Source organism: Brassica rapa, chromosome A04, assembly GCF_000309985.2.
Source record: "Brassica rapa cultivar Chiifu-401-42 chromosome A04, CAAS_Brap_v3.01, whole genome shotgun sequence".
In the NCBI taxonomy this organism is placed as follows: Eukaryota; Viridiplantae; Streptophyta; class Magnoliopsida; order Brassicales; family Brassicaceae; genus Brassica; species Brassica rapa.
Window position 1 is genome coordinate 4,563,244 of NC_024798.2, and position 24,433 is coordinate 4,587,676.

At 31.0% G+C, this 24,433-nt stretch overlaps 2 protein-coding genes and 1 long non-coding RNA gene across 12 annotated transcripts; 2 read left to right on the forward strand and 1 right to left on the reverse strand.

Annotated features, from left to right (window-relative positions):
• Positions 1-606: 606 nt before the first annotated feature.
• On the forward strand, positions 607-2,660 carry LOC103872144. The gene has a single exon (XM_033290867.1). The coding sequence runs from the start codon at positions 652-654 to the stop codon at positions 997-999; it is 348 nt and encodes a 115-aa protein (XP_033146758.1). The 5' UTR covers positions 607-651; the 3' UTR covers positions 1,000-2,660.
• Positions 2,661-7,807: 5,147 nt separating this feature from the next.
• Positions 7,808-9,591, reverse strand: LOC103872143. 9 transcript variants are annotated; one of them, XR_633643.3, is made up of 6 exons: positions 9,322-9,591; positions 9,145-9,259; positions 9,031-9,040; positions 8,550-8,770; positions 8,288-8,363; positions 7,808-8,176 (listed from the first exon to the last, which is right to left on the reverse strand). It is a non-coding gene; the product is annotated as an uncharacterized LOC103872143 (long non-coding RNA). The 9 variants fall into 9 exon arrangements; XR_004457828.1 differs by having other exon boundaries at positions 8,550-8,736; positions 9,145-9,220; positions 9,322-9,581; XR_633641.3 differs by having other exon boundaries at positions 9,145-9,220; positions 9,322-9,580.
• A 3,761-nt stretch (positions 9,592-13,352) lies between these two features.
• On the forward strand, positions 13,353-19,300 carry LOC103872142 (protein LITTLE ZIPPER 3-like). 2 transcript variants are annotated; one of them, XM_009150491.3, is made up of 2 exons: positions 13,353-17,646; positions 18,745-19,300. In XM_009150491.3, exon 2 carries the CDS (start codon positions 18,755-18,757, stop codon positions 18,965-18,967), a length of 213 nt encoding a protein of 70 aa, XP_009148739.1. In that variant the 5' UTR covers positions 13,353-17,646; positions 18,745-18,754; the 3' UTR covers positions 18,968-19,300. The 2 variants fall into 2 exon arrangements, with proteins under 2 accessions (XP_009148739.1, XP_033146760.1); XM_033290869.1 differs by having other exon boundaries at positions 18,749-19,300.
• Positions 19,301-24,433: the final 5,133 nt, after the last annotated feature.

Below are 24,433 nucleotides of genomic sequence, written 5' to 3' on the forward strand. Positions count from 1 at the left end.
AAGATTTACGGTTTAGGGTTGGGAATTTAAGATTTCAGGTTTACGGTTTAGCTGGCGGCGTCAGCGTTATTAAAATTAGCATTATTCTTTTTTTAGGTATTTTTTAAATAAATTTAATACTTTTTAGTTAATTATCCACGTGGTCTTTTAATTGGTACTAGAAGGATTGGTGAATTTAAAGGTTAATTAATTTAAGTTATGTTCTTCCTTAAATAACTGATTCACGTATACCAACGCCTAAACTATTCTGACAAAGTGAAGAAAAGGCGAAAAATAAGAGAAAATTGATTTTCAATATGATGATCCAAACCATTTGGTCAACTTAGCTTCTTTTTTTTTTGATCAAACTGGTCAACTTATCTAAATTTGTATTCGAGTATTCTTTTCTAGTATATATTTCACATTAATTTGTTGCACGGGAATAATTCAAATTAGACAAGTAACCTAACACAAAAAAAGAACCTGCAACATTACAACCATCTCAACTCCCGCTAATATTCACACCAACTCCAACAACAACATCATCCATCATCTTTTATATCAACTTAATCCATACACACATTTTTACATATATATCCACGATACCCTTTTCATATAATCACCAAAAATTATCAAATACCTGTTAAACCAAATTTCTCAATAACTTTTAGAATGGCTAAGAGCTATACTCATTCTGCTTCCATGGTAGTAGCAGAGAAGATCTCGTGGTACTGCGCGGTGTTCGCCACCATGATGCTGTTAATGAGCTGCTGCCACGTAGAAGAGGAGGCCGGTTCCACAAATACCAACGTGCAGAAACAGCATCCATCGATGATGATCGCCAGGTATTCTGATCGGCGCCCAGCATGCGATGAGATATATGAAGTGAAAGAAGGAGAGACGTTGCAGACGATAAGTGAGAAATGTGGAGATCCATATATAGTTGAAGGGAATCCTCATATACATGACCATGATGATGTTTTCCCTGGTTTACTCATCAGAATCACTCCTTCTTTTTAATATCAGTGATTATATATTTAATGTATTAGTATCATATGGATCTTGTTTTTCTTTGATGTACTTGTGAGTGTGAATTGAGAAATATTATAATCCTCTCGATCTGAATATTATATTGTATAGTACCAGTTTGGTTATCGTTAGGACTACCTAATTAATTACAAAGTTGTCATTTCGATCAGTTTGATGGCTCTCTTCATGCAATAGATGTAACAATTTGGAATCGAGCTCAAAGTATGCAATCGGTTAAGTGCCACCGCTATTAACCGATTTCATGAGCTCTCTCGACCTTCTAAATTCTTGGACTTATATATTTGTTGGAATAGAAGTGAGTTTGTCTAAGAAAAAGTATTCTTAAAATATTCTTTTTAATTTTACAATTAACACTCTTAAACTTATAAATATTCAAAATTAATTCATTCATTATATCTTTTGGAAGTTTTTCATAAAAGTGCAATATTATTTAATTTAAAAAATTTTATTACAAAAACATTAAACAAAAATAATAAAACAAAGTAGACATTATCTAACCATCATTATTATTATACTTTTCCCATAATAATCAATTAATTAGTGCATTATAAAATGATAAATTAGTTTTTTTATCTTTGATATTTTTGTTATCGCTTAAAAATTCTTCGAATCAGTTATCTTCATCATCTGATATTTGAAGCAATCAATAATAAAATCAACAAGTTGCATGTCCATCCATTTCGTTTGGACAATATTCTAACGATTTTTGTAGATCCGGAAGTAATTTACCAGAATATTAAATTGTTTTAATATTAGACCTTATAAATAACTTTGACGGATAAACTAACACGTGTAGAAAATATAAGCTATAACTGGACAAATTTATTTACTCATGTAGAAAACATGAGCTACAACGGGACAAACTTCTTTACCCAATTTTAGTCATTTTCAAACAAGATGATGGAGAACTTGGGCATCTAATGCATTTACATTTTTCAAGTCCACACTTCCAAAACTATGTATACTTTTTTGCCAAATACATCTCCCCATTTATGAAAATTCCAAAACGAGGTAAGTTATATATGAGGCCTTTGAAAGGCAAGTATACTCTAAGCGCTCGCCTATATGTTGTGTTTGTGTACTTGGTTTTTGTTCGGGGTTGGTGCTTATTCTGCGTGATACGTGAATTCAAGCTATTCTGGGTTTTGTTAAACTGATTGGAACCGCTTATGGATAGTAATATTCTATGTCTTCTTTTTGTTAGATAGATAGAATGTGGAAGCACCGTAGTCTAGTGGTTATGGTTTAAAGGCTTCTACACCCAGGTCTGGGGTTCAAATCCCAGACTATGCAATTTCTCGCAGATTGCACAGGAAATCCAGGTTTCAATTCCCGGAGCAAGCGATTTATTCAACAATTATGCGATTACGGAAGAAAGACTTACAAGGGTTTCTCAACATGGTGCAAGTAAATCCAGTCAGGCGTGATCTTCATAGGACGGCTCAAATGATGCAGTTAGGCGTAGATCCATATAAGGCAGGTAGTATTGTCGGTTATCGAATCGTCTTTGTAATCTTTCTCATAATTGTAATATCTAAATAAATCCCCGACAAAAAAAAAAGATAGAATGTGAAACATTCTAAGTCTTCATATGTCTCGTTTATGGGGATTATGTCCTACATTTTTCTATTTGTTGCAGATCAGTGTGTTAGGTTTTGTTTATAATTGTTTGTAACGTTTTTTGACATAAAATCAAACGGCTATCTATTACTAACTAGAATCGGACCCACCCTACGGGCGGGTAAGCAAATGAATAAAATCATAATAATATATTTTAAATTTTAATTTTTTTTAGTTTCCTTTAATTATAAATTTCACTATTTTTATTAAAATTTTACTATTTTTATAGAAATTATATATTTTTTGCTATATTAAACAAGATCTGGCAGAAGTCACTAAAGCTTCGACCCATTGCATACGATTGCATTCTGTTTGAAGTTAGGAATGGTGAAGCGGTGTATTTTTGGTTTGAAAACTGGCTAAAGATTGGCAGATTGCTTTCTATAACAGGAGAATTATGCATACACTATCTTGGAGTGAATAGGTCTGCTACTCTTGCTGAAGCTGCCCATGAGAATGGATGGAACATACGGAGGTGTGGACAGAGAAGATACCCCCATCTTTGGGATACAATTGCAGAGGCTTCATGGCCGGTAGCTACTGTGGGGCCAGATATAGCATTATAACGACATGATCAAGATGTTTTCAAACCAAACTTCTCAGCTACCAAGACTTGGGACTACCTGCGAGTTAAAAAGAGCAAACTCCCATGGCATTGTATTGTGTGGTTCCCTCAGGCCATACCCCGACAGTCCTTCATGGTTTGGTTAGCGTTTAAGAACAGATTATCAACCGGTGTTATAATGAGAGGAACGGGAAGTGAGCAAGGTTGTGTCTACTGCGGAGAGAAAGATGAAAGCAGAGATCATCTGTTTTTCTCATGCCCATATACTTTCACGGTATGGATGAACGTTGCAGAAAAATTACTCAATGCAGCAATAACACCGGACTGGGACACCTCCCTTTTGCACTCGAACATGAACAGATTCGACTCTATACTTCTCCGCTTAGTGTTTCAGACATCCATTTACGTGCTGTAGAAGGAGAGGAACTGAGAAGGCATGGAGGTGTTTGTGCATCTGTGGATATGACTACTAAGGTCATTAGGAAATTGGTCAAAAAACCGTATCTCTTCATTGAAGTATACGGGTAATCACAAGTTGCGGGAACTGCTAGTGAGATGGTTTACTGTCTATACCTCTTAGGAAACCTCATTCTTTTATTCTTTACAGTTGAGAACAATAAATCATCATTATGTAAATCTCTTTTTCACTTTTGATCAATAAATTTGATATTTAATTAAAAAAAAACAATTCATAAAAATTATAACTATTTTACTTTGTTCTCAATATTTCCATTTCTTGAATTTAATAGATTTTTAATACATTTCTTCTTAAATTTTATAATTTAAAAAATTCAAAATAAAAGCTAAATTATATTTTTAAAAAGCAAGTAGCATAAGAATATGATATTAATTGTTACTGTTTAATATTAATTGATGTTGTTGGTAGTTTAAGGGAGTAATATTTGGCTGTAACTACTTCAGTGGAATGATTCTGATGTTATTTAGTAACTTTGTTAATCCTGATTTGTTTGAATAAGTTATTTTTCACTTTGAAATTCCTTGTCGACGTACTCACACTATGGCTTAAGACTTTAAGTAGTATGTGGAACCCTTACTAACGTTATGTGTGTTATTAATATTGCAATTTTTAACTTGTGAAGATAGCAGCTTCATATTCGATCAAAGAAAAAGGGTATTAGCTTTATATAGTTTGGACAACCTAGATATTCTTTTATTTTTTGGATAAAAGACAATTCGATTGTGTAAATGCATTACGGTATACTATTTTTGACTGTCACCAGAAGAAAAGGAATATTTGAGAACTGATAACTACATTTTGTAAATGCGTAGTTTACAAATCTGTTATGGAATACAACCAAGTGTGATTCTTATATGCAAAATCAAGTAGAATGAAAATTCATAACATTGGATTGGGTGGTTTGGGTTTTTGAGCCCCATTCATGGACGTTGGATCGCCCGGATAATAGCTTTTGACAGCTTCGTCTTAGCCAATACTCCATCTATGAAGTCTCCGCATCATCTTGGGAAGACTAACTAGATTCATCAGAATTTCTCAACCAGAATTCATCTCCAGGTGAAGACAATGTGTTGGATGTCGGATTCAGTGGTAATAGGTCCTTCTTTCGCCAGCTTTCAGTCTGACCTTTGCTCACTTCTTTGCCTGTGGCTAAAAAAACAGCTATCTCGTACATATGTTCTATTTTCTGGTCATAGCGAGAACCAGCTAAATGGAAAAGAACTCTAGGGAATAACAGTAAGACAAACTCGAAGACAATACCTTCTAGCAAACTCCCATGGCATTGTATTGTGTGGTTCCCTCAGGCCATACCCCGACAGTCCTTCATGGTTTGGTTAGCGTTTAAGAACAGATTATCAACCGGTGTTATAATGAGAGGAACGGGAAGTGAGCAAGGTTGTGTCTACTGCGGAGAGAAAGATGAAAGCAGAGATCATCTGTTTTTCTCATGCCCATATACTTTCACGGTATGGATGAACGTTGCAGAAAAATTACTCAATGCAGCAATAACACCGGACTGGGACACCTCCCTTTTGCACTCGAACATGAACAGATTCGACTCTATACTTCTCCGCTTAGTGTTTCAGACATCCATTTACGTGCTGTAGAAGGAGAGGAACTGAGAAGGCATGGAGGTGTTTGTGCATCTGTGGATATGACTACTAAGGTCATTAGGAAATTGGTCAAAAAACCGTATCTCTTCATTGAAGTATACGGGTAATCACAAGTTGCGGGAACTGCTAGTGAGATGGTTTACTGTCTATACCTCTTAGGAAACCTCATTCTTTTATTCTTTACAGTTGAGAACAATAAATCATCATTATGTAAATCTCTTTTTCACTTTTGATCAATAAATTTGATATTTAATTAAAAAAAAACAATTCATAAAAATTATAACTATTTTACTTTGTTCTCAATATTTCCATTTCTTGAATTTAATAGATTTTTAATACATTTCTTCTTAAATTTTATAATTTAAAAATTCAAAATAAAAGCTAAATTATATTTTTAAAAAGCAAGTAGCATAAGAATATGATATTAATTGTTACTGTTTAATATTAATTGATGTTGTTGGTAGTTTAAGGGAGTAATATTTGGCTGTAACTACTTCAGTGGAATGATTCTGATGTTATTTAGTAACTTTGTTAATCCTGATTTGTTTGAATAAGTTATTTTTCACTTTGAAATTCCTTGTCGACGTACTCACACTATGGCTTAAGACTTTAAGTAGTATGTGGAACCCTTACTAACGTTATGTGTGTTATTAATATTGCAATTTTTAACTTGTGAAGATAGCAGCTTCATATTCGATCAAAGAAAAAGGGTATTAGCTTTATATAGTTTGGACAACCTAGATATTCTTTTATTTTTTGGATAAAAGACAATTCGATTGTGTAAATGCATTACGGTATACTATTTTTGACTGTCACCAGAAGAAAAGGAATATTTGAGAACTGATAACTACATTTTGTAAATGCGTAGTTTACAAATCTGTTATGGAATACAACCAAGTGTGATTCTTATATGCAAAATCAAGTAGAATGAAAATTCATAACATTGGATTGGGTGGTTTGGGTTTTTGAGCCCCATTCATGGACGTTGGATCGCCCGGATAATAGCTTTTGACAGCTTCGTCTTAGCCAATACTCCATCTATGAAGTCTCCGCATCATCTTGGGAAGACTAACTAGATTCATCAGAATTTCTCAACCAGAATTCATCTCCAGGTGAAGACAATGTGTTGGATGTCGGATTCAGTGGTAATAGGTCCTTCTTTCGCCAGCTTTCAGTCTGACCTTTGCTCACTTCTTTGCCTGTGGCTAAAAAAACAGCTATCTCGTACATATGTTCTATTTTCTGGTCATAGCGAGAACCAGCTAAATGGAAAAGAACCCTAGGGAATAACAGTAAGACAAACTCGAAGACAATACCTTCTAGCAAACTCCCATGGCATTGTATTGTGTGGTTCCCTCAGGCCATACCCCGACAGTCCTTCATGGTTTGGTTAGCGTTTAAGAACAGATTATCAACCGGTGTTATAATGAGAGGAACGGGAAGTGAGCAAGGTTGTGTCTACTGCGGAGAGAAAGATGAAAGCAGAGATCATCTGTTTTTCTCATGCCCATATACTTTCACGGTATGGATGAACGTTGCAGAAAAATTACTCAATGCAGCAATAACACCGGACTGGGACACCTCCCTTTTGCACTCGAACATGAACAGATTCGACTCTATACTTCTCCGCTTAGTGTTTCAGACATCCATTTACGTGCTGTAGAAGGAGAGGAACTGAGAAGGCATGGAGGTGTTTGTGCATCTGTGGATATGACTACTAAGGTCATTAGGAAATTGGTCAAAAACCGTATCTCTTCATTGAAGTATACGGGTAATCACAAGTTGCGGGAACTGCTAGTGAGATGGTTACTGTCTATACCTCTTAGGAAACCTCATTCTTTTATTCTTTACAGTTGAGAACAATAAATCATCATTATGTAAATCTCTTTTTCACTTTTGATCAATAAATTTGATATTTAATTAAAAAAAAACAATTCATAAAAATTATAACTATTTTACTTTGTTCTCAATATTTCCATTTCTTGAATTTAATAGATTTTTAATACATTTCTTCTTAAATTTTATAATTTAAAAAATTCAAAATAAAAGCTAAATTATATTTTTTAAAAAGCAAGTAGCATAAGAATATGATATTAATTGTTACTGTTTAATATTAATTGATGTTGTTGGTAGTTTAAGGAGTAATATTTGGCTGTAACTACTTCAGTGGAATGATTCTGATGTTATTTAGTAACTTTGTTAATCCTGATTTGTTTGAATAAGTTATTTTTCACTTTGAAATTCCTTGTCGACGTACTCACACTATGGCTTAAGACTTTAAGTAGTATGTGGAACCCTTACTAACGTTATGTGTGTTATTAATATTGCAATTTTTAACTTGTGAAGATAGCAGCTTCATATTCGATCAAAGAAAAAGGGTATTAGCTTTATATAGTTTGGACAACCTAGATATTCTTTTTTTTTTGGATAAAAGACAATTCGATTGTGTAAATGCATTACGGTATACTATTTTTGACTGTCACCAGAAGAAAAGGAATATTTGAGAACTGATAACTACTTTTGTAAATGCGTAGTTTACAAATCTGTTATGGAATACAACCAAGTGTGATTCTTATATGCAAAATCAAGTAGAATGAAAATTCATAACATTGGATTGGGTGGTTTGGGTTTTTGAGCCCCATTCATGGACGTTGGATCGCCCGGATAATAGCTTTTGACAGCTTCGTCTTAGCCAATACTCCATCTATGAAGTCTCCGCATCATCTTGGGAAGACTAACTAGATTCATCAGAATTTCTCAACCAGAATTCATCTCCAGGTGAAGACAATGTGTTGGATGTCGGATTCAGTGGTAATAGGTCCTTCTTTCGCCAGCTTTCAGTCTGACCTTTGCTCACTTCTTTGCCTGTGGCTAAAAAAACAGCTATCTCGTACATATGTTCTATTTTCTGGTCATAGCGAGAACCAGCTAAATGGAAAAGAACCCTAGGGAATAACAGTAAGACAAACTCGAAGACAATACCTTCTCAATACTTGGCCTCGCACAGACTCATGCTTCTCCTTAGTGACCTGTCTGGGTTGCTTTTCAATCTCTCTAACTTCAAGGATCAGATGAGATGAAGTGAATTGATAAGCGGGTGAGTAAATTACTTTATGCCACTTGAATATTTTCTTCAGGAAGCTTTAAGCTTGAAACTTAATATTTATTTGGAACAAACCATGTTCATATAGTGGTCATTCAAATCTATTTCTGAAAAAGACTAAAACGGGTTAAGAAAACTTACATTGAGCTAGTTGTTGTACCCATTGATAAGATCAACAACTTATTGTGCGTGAATGTACCGTCTTCTAGTGGTGTAAAGCTTAGACATGAAATAATTATTAAGATAGCTATTGCTTCCCAAACCAACATCGTAAATCAGCTGCAGCATTCTCATCTCCAAGGAGTTCCACCAATTGTGCCACTGCGGTCTGATAGTTAAGGATTTTTCCACTAAAGGTTATCCTATGTGAAAGAAAGTTAATAGTTTTTTTGCCTTATATATATATATATATAGATAGAGAGAGAGAGAGAGAGAGAGAGAGAGAGAGAGAGAGAGAGAGAGAGAGAGAGAGAGAGAGAGAGAGAGAGAGAGAGAGAGAGAGAGAGAGAGAGAGAGAAGAGAGAGAGCGAGAGAGAGAGAGAGAGAGAGAGAGAGAGAGAGAGAGAGAGAGAGAGAGAGAGGAGAGAGAGAGAGAGAGAGAAGAAGAATGGGTCCTGATTACCAATGCTTCTCTGAAATAGTTGAAATAAACATTAGGATACAATTTTTTTGAAAATTTTGAGATTATACACTAGAATTTGTTTCAATACTAAGATGTATTTTAAAAATAGAATACCTTAGAATCGATGAGAAGCATGTCAACTTCCAGAATCTGAGCAACCTCACCTCCACGTTGGAAGAACAACCCAGAACTCAGATCAGCAAGTAGAACAGAGGAGTTAGCTATTATACTGAAAAAAATATCAAATGATATTGGATTTGTAAGGATGATTCTTAAGAGATGAGGCCTTACCTTTTTATAGGTGGAGATCCATTGCTTGGTAAAGGGATAAAGTGAGATACAAAATGAATCAGAAATCATGGAAGCATTTAAGAAGGTTGTTACGTAACGCTTCAGAGGATTATAATAGAAGAAGAAAAGACGCAATTGAAGCTTGGCACAGAGGTTCTTCACGTCGATTTGACTCACTCAATTCATCAAATCTCCTCCATAGCTGGTGTAGATCGAAGAGGATATGAACCCTAATTTTTGGTTTCGATATCGGGGAAGACGACCTCTCTTTGTTGGGCTACATTTCGACTGATCAAAATCTATAATGAAATAAGAGCCCACTAGACGTATGTATTATGTATATATTATGCCTTGTTTTATTTTAATTTAATGTGGGCTTTGGTATCACATTTTGGGCTGACCGGACCGTTTATATTGGTGGGTAGTTACTTTGCGTAAATGTTTTGTTGGTATATTCAGGTTATGCTATGGATCCGAAGGTTTGGGCTGGAAATCCATGTTGGTGGGTATATTTTATTTGTAAGTTGCACTGCGAGAAAACATATCCCCAATGAAGAAAAATTAAGTCGTAACTTTGCTACAAGCTAACAACGTGATGAAACCTTCCCCTATGATACTCTACTGATTTTGCTTAGATCGAACAAGTACATATGATAGATGGTTGATTTGGGAATGGGACAGTTTCTCGAAATATAGATGGTTGTTAGGTCACACTGAGATTACAGAATGGCTTCAGATTCACCACTCTCTTGTTCTGGATATGACACACCGGTCAACAAGAAAGATAGTCGATTTTTTTAGGTTCACACACCTCTACAATCAGGTTGTTCATAAGAACAATAAATCATCAAATAGAAAGAAAAATGATTTCTATAAAAATGATGATTAAAATTCAGGATGAGTTTAAACAGATTCTAAATAGAAATAAAATACAAGAAAACAAGTAGATATATGTTGCATCAAAAAAATAAAAAATGCATAGAAAATACCAACTCGGACAAATACATAATTAAATTAGCTGTTGTAGAAGAAAGTTGAGTAAATGAAAGTGATTGGAGAGGTGGTGGTTAGGCCAAGTAGCTATTCTTCACTTTTCAGATTCTGAATAAGGCCAACAATCTTCTCAATTAGCTTATTGGACTTAAATTTCGTAATGGGTCCATCCGAGATTGCAAATGGGTCTCTTTCTGAACATTGGAATAATGTATTCACTCAGGTTCATCAACAGAGTCGCATCCACGGGTTTCATCCACTTAGGTTCATCTAAGGTTGACTTGTCTTGTGTTGTTTCCTCGGTTGGTTCGATCAGGATTGCATCACAACGATATTATGACAATAGAGGAATTCATCACCAATTGGAAGAAAAATTTATAAGGAAACAAATTCGTCGTAATATACATGTGAAGCCACAGAGTTTCAAATTTCTTTAGCAACGAGTGTACGAGTAAACCGATATTTTAGGTGGAAACATGTTTGTAGTGAGATTTACCTAATACATATTGTCGTAAATTAGTTGTTATAGTGATGTAAAAGACCTGTAAAATCATTGTAAATCAGTTGTAAATTTTTATCTACCATTGTCAAAATTTTATAATATATATATATATATATATATATTATATATAACTCTCTTGAGAATGAAACACATAAACAAACAAAAAAAGAATCCAAAAAAGAGTTAGGTCTAAAATTTCTTAACATGAAAGAATCAGAACCACAAAGAACCGGCCAAGACCCAAAAACAACTTCAATTAGCCCAACCCGATAAGAACCGATTTATACCCAACCTAACAATATGAATATCCAAAATGATGACTCTATGTGTTCTATTTTCTATATTTTAGTTTATGATTTAGTTGTAATGTATATTTGTTTGCAATCTTTCTTATTATTTTGTTACATTTTAGGTAATATAAAAATTTAAATATCAAATTTAGAGTTAAAATTTTAAATTTCAATTATTTATAATGTATTTTTGGTTAATTTGCAAAAAATTAAATAAATATAAAAGATTTTGGTTAAATTTTGATGGAATTTAGGTATTTTGGATCTTTTCGGGTTCTAAATACCCGAACTGACATAGACTCACTAGGTACCTCAAAACTGCAGATATTTTACAAGCATTATAACTATTGATTTGCTAACTCAAAGGCCAAAGCGCTTTGCTATGAAAAACTAGCCTAATCGCCTCTTGTAGAATTATTATGCAGAAGTGAAACTAATGTTGATTCCAAAAGAACCAATCCAAACTCAAATAGAAAATTTAATTGAATTCAAGTGTTAAGGATTCAAAGGACCTGGACCCAAAGAAACTGACATAAACCCAACCTCAATGCCCAAGTCTAATGGCTACCAAAATCCTTCTGGCCAACAGAAAACACTTTCAATCCAAATTTGTTCTTCTCCTTCAATTAACTAATGCATATTATGTTTTTCGAAATACCTTTTGGTAACAGTAACAACCGTAAATTATTAAATGGAAAATTAAACTGCATTGTATATGTCTTTGTACTTTTAAACTTGCATTTCTTTTTCATTATCTTTGTTTTATTGAGGTTTCTTATGTTGTCTATCGGTGATTTACACTTAAACCTTTCACTAAATTTGATAATAAAAAAAACTAAAAATAAATAAATATACATATATATATATATATATGAAATATTTTGTCAATCATTCATATGTTATTGATACTAATGACATAAAATGGTACAAATCTATTGCACTTTCAAAATTGCACAAAATAAATGTGGTGCAAAAGTTACATAATGATTAATATATAAACTTGGTTTATGTAAAAACTAGCATGATTACATTTCTGTTAACAAAGTAATCATATACTTGAAATATAAACTTAAAATGAGTACTATATTTAATAACACAAACATATTCATTTTCAAAATAGCATTTGTACTGTTTTTCCATATAGATAGTATATTTTAAACCAAGTGGTAAACAAAAATTATATTAAAAATTCTTAGGAATCAAAACTTAAATTGGAAATTTTATAGTATTATCGCAAATTTAACACAAGATGATTTTAATAAGAAATTAATTAAATATTTAAAATATTTTTTTTAATAAAAAGAAAATATACATCTATATTGTAATTAAAATATTTGAAAATATTTTATTTAGATGAAGTTTTAAAGAAAATATGGGAATAATTATTTGATTTTGTTTGTTCTACAATAATTCAAATATTTTACGAAAATCATCTAAACAATTATCTCAGTGATGGTCCAAATAAAAAATTACACATGAATTATTTTTAAATTATGTTCTAAAATATAAGTTGTGCCCTCATCATTAATAATGTGTTAATTGTCCACTAGACCTTGATCCGCGCATCCGCGCAACCGTGCAGATTTTTATTTTCAGTGTTACATGCATATATATTTATTTAAATCATTAATGATATACATTTTTAACATTATTCATATATTTAAATATTTATATAAATATTTTAAATACAATAATTTTATAGTTTACATATTGTAATTAATCAATTGTTTAAAACCGTCACATGTATTTGTTGCTTCTTATCGTATATTTATTTTATTGTATTATATTTAGTTGTTAAAAAATTAAAATGTGCATGAGAAAACATATTTGAAAATTATTTTTTATATAATTTATGCTAAATTCTTACTCGCCCTACAAAACTGGATTCCTTTTAGCAATACTTTTTATGTTTATTCTTTTACATAATATATTATATTATATATAAAAGTTAAAGATATATTAATTTTCATACATGTATTATATAGTTTACTAATATTAAACTGTTTTTTCATTGTATTATATATTTAACATAAATAGTTTATACTTATGAAAATAAAATTTAAAAATTTATCAATATAAGATAATTTTATCATATTTATTTCAATATAATAATTTTATTTAAACATGATTGATTATGGTTATAAAATAGATAAAAATAGGATTTAATTTTTATTTTCATTTTATAAAAATAACTGAATATATATAAATGCATTATAACAGTTCATTGCTAAATACGAAATTAGTGAAAATATTTACCTAAGCTCTTTGAAAATTAAGATATTTTAAAAATATTTACCTGAACATAATAATTTTCTTTTAATATTATTGACTATGATTATATGATAGATAAAAATGTGATAATTCTTTAATTTTTATTTCATAAATGATAAGTGAATATAGTAATGTATAATAATATTTCAAAACTAATTACAAAATTAGTGTAAATATTTACATATAATTTTTGAAAATTAAGATCTTTTAAAATATTCTTAAGTAGCTTTTATTATAATTTTAATATATATATATATATTTAAAATGAAAATGTATCAAAAGATATTATGATTAAAGTAGTTCAAAAATTATATATAATATTAGTCTTAATGAAATACATTTAATAAAAAATTTAAATGATGGTCTAACTTAAAAAAATCACACATGAAATAAATTTGTGACTTCTATTTTAATAGAATAGATGTGTAATCAGATAAATCTAAATATTTGTAGTGTTGAGTATTGACAACAATATCAAAATAGGAGACAGTAATGTTTTACATTCAATAAAATAATAGAACTCACTAAATGTTTTAGCTTGTTTTTAGTTTGTGTTATTTTTCTTGGATTGTTTTCTTTCAGATTTTTTGAGCAAAGGCATTCTATTTATATAAAAGGAGAAAGAAAACATTACAAATACAACCCAGAAGGGCAGTGATTTCTAAGACACTAGCCCAGTTTAATAATCCAATAACATTAGAGATAGCCCAGTAACATCCCATAATAGACCAAAACAGAAATTAAAGCCGATTTATATCCTTGTCACTTTTTCTACAAAATGCAAATTCATATATTTGTGTCTCACTTGCAAGAGAGACTATTACTATATCAGTTTTCAGTTTATCGTTCATCTATATAAAATATGGTCCTTTGTTCAAGATCTGCCCCTCATAATCTTAGTAAAGGATTTATTTATGTTTAAAAGTTAAGAGCTGCAATGATAATGTTTGCATGCAGTCTAATATGAACGCACTTTAAACCCTTACAGAGGAGACATCAATAAAAAAAAGTAAAGTTCAAAAGACAAAAGAAAAGATTATGGAAAGGAAACAATAATTTTAAAAATACAAAATAGAATATGATTTTCTAGTATATTCTATACCAAACACGTCCAAGTATTAGTTATATAGCTGTGATCAGAGGCCTAATGTAAAGAAGTAATATACGTTACCAGTCCGATTGATTAATCAAGTCACACGAGATATCAAAAAGTTATATGAAACAAGGGCCAGAAACGCCATCTGTAAATTCAATCCAGCAAGAAATGAAACTCCTCACTTTAATATATTGCCTTTGTGTAAGCAAGTGCACCCACACTTAAGTTCCATTTCAAGTCACACCTACTAACTATTGATTGTGTTTCAGTTTTGCTTAACTTCTAATATCAACCCATTATTTAAAAAAAAAATAATAAAATCACTAGAACTTATTCCGTGATAAAAGATTTGAAAGAAGCCGTACAAGACATACACTAGGAAAAGTAGTTTTTTCATAAACGTGAAATTTGTTGTCATCTTTTTTTTCTTCTTTTCCTTCTTAAAATTATGGGCAAACGAACGAGTTCTAGACAAGTACATGTGAATTTCATACATTTTAAAACAACAACCGTGCTGTTTATATGATGTTTCACCTTCTACTACACTCAGACTATCTCTAATGTATTTTGATTTTTTTTTATAAAATAGAGAATCTTTATAATAGAAATTGAGTTTTCTCCGATGTATTTTTCTAAAATAAAGATCTTCGAATATAGAGTAAAATGTAGAAGAATAATATTTTTCCATTATAAATAGAGAAAATCTATCGATCTCTATTTCAAAAGAAGAATTTTGCCTCTAAATCTTATTATAAAGGTAAATATAAAGTTGAAAATACACTTATAATTCATGATTGTTTTGTAGGTTTTGGAGCTTTAATGTTCAAACACTATTCGTCTTGATTACTTATTTTTCCTCCCACCATAGTTAAATAAGTTTCTATGTAACACAAGAAATGCTGAACAATCAACAAAGAAATTTTTATTTTCGACAATTTATACTTTTAAATCAAGTTTTGGCCGATAAAAAACTTCTACGTGTAACCATTCCTATCGATTCAATCTAATTTATATGAGAGAATAAAGTGTTTCGTGTTCTAGATTCTTTAGCAAATAGCATTTGTACGGACATTAAAAACACGGAAAATATAGCAAACACTAAAGCGTTATATATACTAAACGAAAAACCATCTATTTCCGAAAAGGTCGGCCAGTCTACCGGATTCTTAAATATCTCCATCAACTAATAACAAATAACTGAAATAATTAAATAACCAAAAATAAATATCTTGGGAATCTTTGGAGTTGCCAATGTGCATGTTGGAAGATGATACACATATTAAAATTTTTATTTCATTAAGGTTTTAATGTTTTCGGTTATATATATGCAGATCTTGGATTACAAGGTTCTATGATTATTTTTCAGAATTACCATCCATTTTTTAAAAAAATGTAGCAAATGATTTGTACTCTACAAAATCAAAAACTTAAATTAAGGTTGAGTGTAATATTTACTACACCAATATTGAGCAAACCGGAAATGAGAGGCTGAAAGAGAACATAGAAAATGATCCAAAACGGTTGAAATTGAATCATGAAGGATGATGGTTCGAACCAAACTTTACCATCATTGTGAATCTTTATATGACATTCTACTACATATAGCTAGCTCACTCACTCCTACAAAAATGATGAAATTATCTTTAGGACTAGTTCCCTTATAACAAATTATCTTCTGTTTAGAGGATGCATATGATGAAGAGCCGAAAATGTTTGAGAAGGGGTATTTGGAAGTTACAAAGATGTTCTTAGAAAAATGTATATCCCTAAATTTTATTTCCATTTATTATCCGTTTTATTTTGATTTGAAAAACTCAAATATTCGTAACTTTAAGAAAAGTACAACAAATATGAATTTTAATTTTTGTTAAAAATCAATTAAATCAAAAATACTAATATTTTAAAAATTAGATATCTGATTCAACATACATATAATTATATTTATGTATAAGTTTTAAAATATATTTTTATTAAATTGGTTATTTAAATATTAATATTCAAGATAGGCTGTTGGTGATGCTACAAATCTCGTACAACAATCACATTGGTCTCTACAGGAATCTTCATGAAGCTTGGCAATTGAAGTTATGTGGTTTATTTATCTAGTTTAGCCACCAAGTTGGCAGTTTGTAATGCTAATGAAGCTGTAAAAGCTATGAACTATTGTAGAGATCTTCAAGTTTAAGTAATGGAAAACATGTTTGCACAAAAAAGAAAGATACTAAATTTAGATTTTATATTTCAATTTTTAGTTTTGAATTCCAAAATTTTTTACACACTAGATTAAATCTTAGATCATCTCCAATGGGGATTTTTCTCATTGGATTTCTTAATATATGTATTATGTATATATATATATATGTATATTATATATATATATAATAATTGTGGGGTTCACAATTATTGTGGAATCTCGTAAATAAAGGTTTTTAAAGATTTTTAAAATTCTCTTTTAAAAACTCTTACTTATAGGATTCAACAAAAATTATGGATCCCACAATTACTTATACATATATAATATATACATACATATATATACATAATACATATATTAAGAACCCAATAAAAAAAACTTCCCACAATTACTTATACTTATATAATATATACATACATATATATATACATAATACATATATTAAGAACTCAATAGGAAAAACTCCATTGGAAGTGTTCTTAAATACTCGGTAGAAATATAAATTTTCAGATATCCAAACATCAAATTTTTTTACACATTTACGCAGTTGATACAAATGTTGATTTGGACAAAATGGAACGGCTCATAAATACTTTCAAATTTTGGATATCCACTTTGTTACCACCACTAAAGATCAATTTCGAAAGAAGAGCAAGCAAAGCAAGAAACCCCCTTCATCTCTCTAACTTCTTTCTCTTTAATAAATCATCATCATTCACATGACGCAATATGCATACATCTTTTCTCTCTCTCTCTCTCTCTCTCTTCTCGCGGCCGCCATCTATGCATAAACACAACACAACGCATGATTGTTGTGTCAGGAGAGAGATAAAGAACCTTCTCTCTCTAGCTTTTGGGGATCTATATAACAGACAGTGTCTCCCTTTGTTCTCTTTGTCCCTCTACCTTCTATACACAGTAGCGTCTCTCTCTCTCTCTCTCTCGATTAACTCTGCATCTCAACACTCCTTCCCAAAAGGTATAACCTTTTCTCTATCTCTCTTTTAGCATCTTCTAGAAGATTTACATGAGTTATCGCACCAAAACTTATGTACCACAAGATAGATTATTCTCTATATGCTTTGTTTTTCTTTAGTTGCTCTGTTCAGTTTTGTGGCTTTGTTTCTGCTTCGTTGTTCTGTTCTATTTGGTTGCTCTTTTTCTGTTTCTCTTGCGGGGCATACGTTAAATCCAGAAACTATGTAGTAACGTCACACGTACAAGCAACGTGAGACAAACCCGTTATAACCTTTTTATGTATTTTTCCCTTCAGTAATGGAAAGTCTTAATCTTTTATCCTTTTCTTTGAACCAGAGGCGACTGGAAGAAAAAATATTAGATATTTTCCCCTCTTTAACAATTATTTTACACTTTCTAATGCTTAAAAGTCGTTTGATTTCTTTTAATTAAAAGGGTTTTCTATTAAAATGCATGTAAGTCAAAGCCATGACTTTTACAAGTCATTCAGTTTGGTACAGAGAAATGAGAGCTAGAGTTTTAAGATCACACACTTTATTTAGACTTGAAAGATCAAAACAAAACCAAAGACAACAGAGGAAGAGAATCTCAAACCAAACTAGTTGTTTTGTTCTCTATTCACAATTTGTATTCATATAATCACTATCTTTGTTTTGTTGCCTACTCTGTTTTTTTCTAGCTTAGTGTGATTCAATAATAATCATTACTTTCTGTCAATACAAATAAATGCAGAGAGGTTAAAACATTTATAATTACTGCATATCATGATTACTTGTTTTTATCTATTTTCTTCTATTTCCCTTTTCTTTAGCTTTATCTTTTTATCCTCCATACGAATTTATAATCATGTTCTTCTCTCTTTGATCATTGATTTCTTAAAAAGAAGAAAAAATCACATTTTTAGGACGAAAACGAAATAAATGCGACAATAATTTTCCCTAATGTAATTCACACCCGACGTGTGAAGCTGCACAACCCATGTGTGATGTAATGATTTAACATGAACAATAATCATAACACAAGCTAGCTTTGATATTATTATTACTCTCTTTTGTCTTTTTATTTTTGTTCATAATTTTTTTCTGTTTATTGATGAAAGCAAGCAATCAATGGAGAGGCTAAACTCGAAGCTGTATGTGGAGAACTGTTACATAATGAAAGAGAATGAGAAGCTAAGGAAGAAAGCTGAGCTTCTGAACCAAGAAAATCAACAGCTTCTGGTTCAACTCAAACAGAAACTCTCCAAGGCTAACAAGAACCCTAATGGATCAAACAATGACAACAATGTCTCTTCATCAAGCTCTGCTTCTGGAAAATCCTGAATTATAATTAAGAAATGTTAGAGCAAAGAATCTGGAATTGGAAGGAAAAAAAGACTCAACCGTATGGACTTTTTCTTTGGTTATTTCATTTGGTGTTAATGTAGGGAAGATAGTAGTAGTATCCAGTAGTTTTTAATGAAAGAAGATTCTCTTCTATTACAAGAAGACAGTGTCTCTGTATTAGTCTTCTCAGTCATATTTTACTTTGTTTCTGTTTTCGATGTTAATTAAAGAACTTTCTTTGCTTTCTTGTGTGGGGTTTGGGTTTTAGGATATGGTTGATTCTTGGACTAACATTGTACCTCTGCTCTATCAAATATTTTCTCATGTCCATATCTATCCATTAATTTCTCAAATGTATTCAGTTTATTATAAGCAGAACAAACAAATGTCTTCCTATATTGATATATATCATCTCAAGTACCCATATCGTAAGCCCACACAGAATATTAATTACTTTTTTCATAGTAATTTACTAAGTCTTTTTATCCATCATAAGTCTTTACATTTTTGTTTTTGTTCAAAGTCTTCTGAAATTATATTGATGCATTAATTTAGAAAACTGATTTTACATTTATCATGTTTTTAACTTTTTAGTAATTAAAAGGATATTTTGAGAATATAAAGGAAGAGTGGCGACTATAGTGTGATGTAGCAATTCAAGTCACGTGATGAAAAGTTGTATCCCATAACACCCTTAATTGAAATGATTTAATAATTAGGCCATGCGCATCTGAACATTCTAATTATTATATGGTTTCAAAATTCAAAAAAAATTCATGATTTTGTTTTTCATGATATAAGTTGTCACATATCTATACGTAAATCATTTATCCTCAACAATAATACTGGATACAAATTCAGATAAATTTTTCATATTATAGGCTTATTGCTCCTCAAACCAGCTGAGTTAATTACGTATTTTACATTAAAGTAGAATAAACAGGTTTACATTGTTATAAATCCTTTTAGTTATTTTATATAATACACCTTTTTAACTTTAAAAACAAATCAGTGGGATTCAAGCGGCTCTGTGCAGAGAGATGAGACAGGATGCTTTTCATTCGGATTCTATGTGACGTCATCAAGCCACAAATTATTAGTCAAAAGACTATTCATTTTTCTTTGAAAAACGTAACTACGAGTTCTGGTTTTATTTGACTTTATTTTGTCTACTACATCCTTAACATCAACTCATCGCATTTACCCTTTTATTTAATTTTCCTTCGCATTTCATTTCAACTTTTAAATAATTCCAAATGGCTCCTTACACCCTTTTTCATATTGACATAAAAGGTCCTCAGATTAAAGTTTGATAAAATTAAAGGACAACTTCGACCACGTCCATGATGTTTTAGCTGAGAGTTCAACACTTTTTATTAAATAAAAACTAAGAAACGATACTGATTTATATGCAAATGCAACTCGTTTGTGTGTTTTTTTGTCATCTATAAATTAATACTCTCTCCGTTTTTTTATTTAAGTCGTTTTAGAGGAATTTTTATGTTCCAAATTATATGACGTTTTCGGTTTTCTATGTGAAATTTATTAACACTTAATGTTATATGACCAATGATAATATACCTTCTATTTTATTATTGGTTGATTTGTGGTTAGGTAAATAATTAATGATGTTTTTGTTTAGAAAATATAAAAAATTAATGATTTCTTAATCTACGTGTATAATTCTAAAACGACTTATATTAAAAAACAGAGGGAGTATTAAATTATTAATCAGTAAAGATTCACCAAAGTTCAAAACACAACATCATACCATCACAAAGAAAGATGGAATGATCAACAAAAGACAACAACCCGATAAACATCGGAAACAAAAGCAAGACATCCCCCAAGCCAAAAGCCGGACAACCCGAAGATCAAAAAAACCATAACTAAAATGAAGAGCTTACCTATGCTCTACTATGCCATGAAGCATAAACAAATCCACCAAAACCATAAACAAAAATTAGGCATTATCAAGAACATCAAACAAAGCCGGAAGCTATCACCACATCCATAAGGACAACCACCAAAGAGAACCATCCGTGAATCACAAATCTATCTTGACAGGAGCCAACAAAAGAGCTCCAGAGCTCCAGACCGTCGAGAGAACAAAACAATCTTATATTTATCGACCACTTTTTGAGAAACTAGAACTAAATCGTAAAAAAATTTCAAACACTGAAAAAGAACCATCGAGAGACAACCAACCGGATATACACACCATGCTATCAACAGCAAAGACTCCAAATGGTAAATGACAAAATAACAATAGTTAGATTTTGAAAATGAATTTCTTAAATTTAATAACACGAAATTACATAATTTTTCAAACCAAAAATCATATAAAATTATTTTCTCGTCAAAATCGCAAAAATAATGTTTTTGCCAAAATCGCATAATCAAAATTTTGAATTAAACCATATTTTTCATCAAAACCACAAAAACATTTTTTCTTACCAAAAAAACATAATCACCTTTTTCCGACAAAATCGTGAAATCATATTTTTCGCCAAACTAGAAAATAATTATTTTGTTTTTGTAAAAAATGCAAAATTCCCTTTTCTGCCAGTAGCGAAATCAAATTTTCTTGCCAAAATTATGAAATCATATTTTCATACTAAAAGCCAAAAATCATATTTTCTGCTAAAATCGTAACAAAAAAGTGTCATCAAAACCACGAAATCATATTTATCTACCAAACACGCATAATCGCATCTTTCTTTTTTTGATTAAATTTTATATTTATTAATCAAATAATGAATGCCCATTTACAGAGGAATAATTGTAGCACTAATACTCTAACTCTCTAAATATATGGTAAGGTTCAAATTTTAGTCATAAGAAGAAGCATTGTCCCTTTAACGGACATAAACTTCCAGCCAGCGACGAAGCAACCCTTCAAACTTATGGTTTCCAGTATACTTCAAGGAGGATATCCTATTGCGAATTGCCTTATAAATCTGTCTTATAATCGCTTCAGCAGGTAGCCAAGGGCACTGGTGCCTGCGAGAGTTATGTTCCCTCCATACAAGATAGATGGTAGCATGAAAAACCAGTTTCAAAAGGATAATGTCCAGCTTGGGACGATTACGCCGTAGTACAGACGTCACTATAACAGTCCAATCAGGTGATGCAGCAGTGCCCAAAAGACTCGCCGTTAATGTAGTCCAGATTGTGAATGTAAGTAATAGGACAAGCAAAAAACAGGTAGTCCCTTGTCTCGTCTCGCTCACCACAAAACATACAGCCTTGTGTGATCTCCTATTGTCTCATGCGAACACATGTGGAAAGTCGGTCCCTGAATGCCAGCCAGATGATGAATGCATGTCGTGGTACTCTTTGTGTAAACCAGACAAGTTGAGACCATGATACTTCAGGCCCCCGAGTTCTGATTTGGTCCCAAGTTCTCCCTGTTGAAAAGTGATCTTTATAAACTTCCTCATCATGCCGCCATTACACAAGATCACGTCCCTTAGTAGCATCTGGTTTCTGAGCACTTTCAATAGCAGCATACACCTCATTAAAAACTCCCCGATCACGTCCCTTAGTAACATCTGGTTTCCTCATCATGCCACCATAACATAATCACATTTTTCGACAAAACTGTAAAATATTTTTTTCCTCCTAAATCATGGAATTACATTCTCTCGCTAAAATAAAAAATTACTTTTTCACCAAAACCTCAAAATTATTTTCTCCAACCCGCAAAATTACTTTTCCACCAAAATCGCAGAATCACATTTTTTCGCCAAAACATCAAAATCAAGTTTCCCGTTCCACTCTCAAAATTATTTTTTTTTGTCAAAATCACAAAATTATATTTTTTTTGTAATAACCGCAAAATCACTTTTCCTAACAAAAATGTAAAACCACTTTTTCATCAATACTGCATAATCACATTTTCCTCCAAAACCGCAAATCACAGCAAAAACGCAAATTCCCAACCAAAATCATAGACTTAGATTTTTCCGTCAGGCCGTTAAATTACCTTTTCTCCTAAAGTCATAGAATCATTTTTTCGCCAAAACTGAAAAATAACATTTTCCACAAAAACCGCAAAATTATATTTTCTCACTAAAATTACATTAGTTTGCATTTATTGTAAATATAATAAATATTTAGCTAAGATCCAAATATAGCTAAATATAAAACATGTCTATTTAGTCTTTTTTATTAACAAATACATCTCGATGAAGATGCAAATTAAATAAAAATCAAACAAACACAGTTGCATCAAAATGCTTCATCTGATGCACAATCTAAAATATAAATTTAAAACATCTAAATTACCATCTGAATAAGACATACAAATGGAGTATTTGGATGCAGTTTCTAAATGTACAAACTAACAACATCTTATTCGTTTGTTTTTCTGTTTATATTATCAAAAGTTGGGTAATATTTTATATTTGACTACAAACGGATCAAGTAATACACAAAATATTTTTAAAAGAAAGTAATTCATAAGTAATCCCACAAAATAATTTGCAAAAAAACTTGCCAATTAAGGTAGTAAAATCAGACAAGTAATTTTGTAAATAGATTTTTGGAAAATATTTATACTGTCATTGCACATTAAAATGACTTGAAACTGATACGTTAATATCAAGTAATATTGCCATTTCGTTTGTCCTTTCACATTAAAATGTGTTAGACACATTGAACTAGCTAGAGAAATAAAAAAGATGTCGCATCGAACTCAAGTGTGTGTATGAAAATTAGATTGAGACCAAGAACCATCATATGATATAATAACTGGCCAAAATGAATCATCATCATACTATATATCATAAAACAAGGCAAACTCGAAGTCAACATTGAAATCTCAGTTTTAGAGATGTCCGAAATATGATTACTCCAAATCTCTTTGGAAGACCATGCAAGGCATCATCATCTGACGTAAGAATTAATTATGGACCTCCAGTTTTCAATTTCTATAATCATTGTTCTTCTCACTTCTTATTTATGAGACCTAGATATTAGACGGACAGTATATGTTATATAGGGTTTGAGTTACAATGTAAAATATCTTTGACCCTTATTTTACATTTGTTCGTCTCTAATGTTACTCTCTCAATATGTTTATGATAAAACTTTTTATATCATATACAAACATAATATTATAGTTCTTTATCTTCTAATTTGTACTACATTAAATACACCATTTAGTTTTAATATTTACACCATATTTATCATGTAAATTTTTAATTTAATATAATAATATTACATTTTATTTATAGTTTTCAAATTATACATTTTCAAATTTTATCATTTTTAATTTTTTAAAAAAATTCAAATTCTGTTTGAAGTAGAATATGTGTTATCTATTAAATATTATGATTTATATTATTTATGTTGATATTATTATAGAAAACATTAAGTAGTTTTACTATGGTAATAGAATACTATTTTACTACAGTTATAATTATTTTAAAATCATCCAAAATCAATTGAAAAATGTAA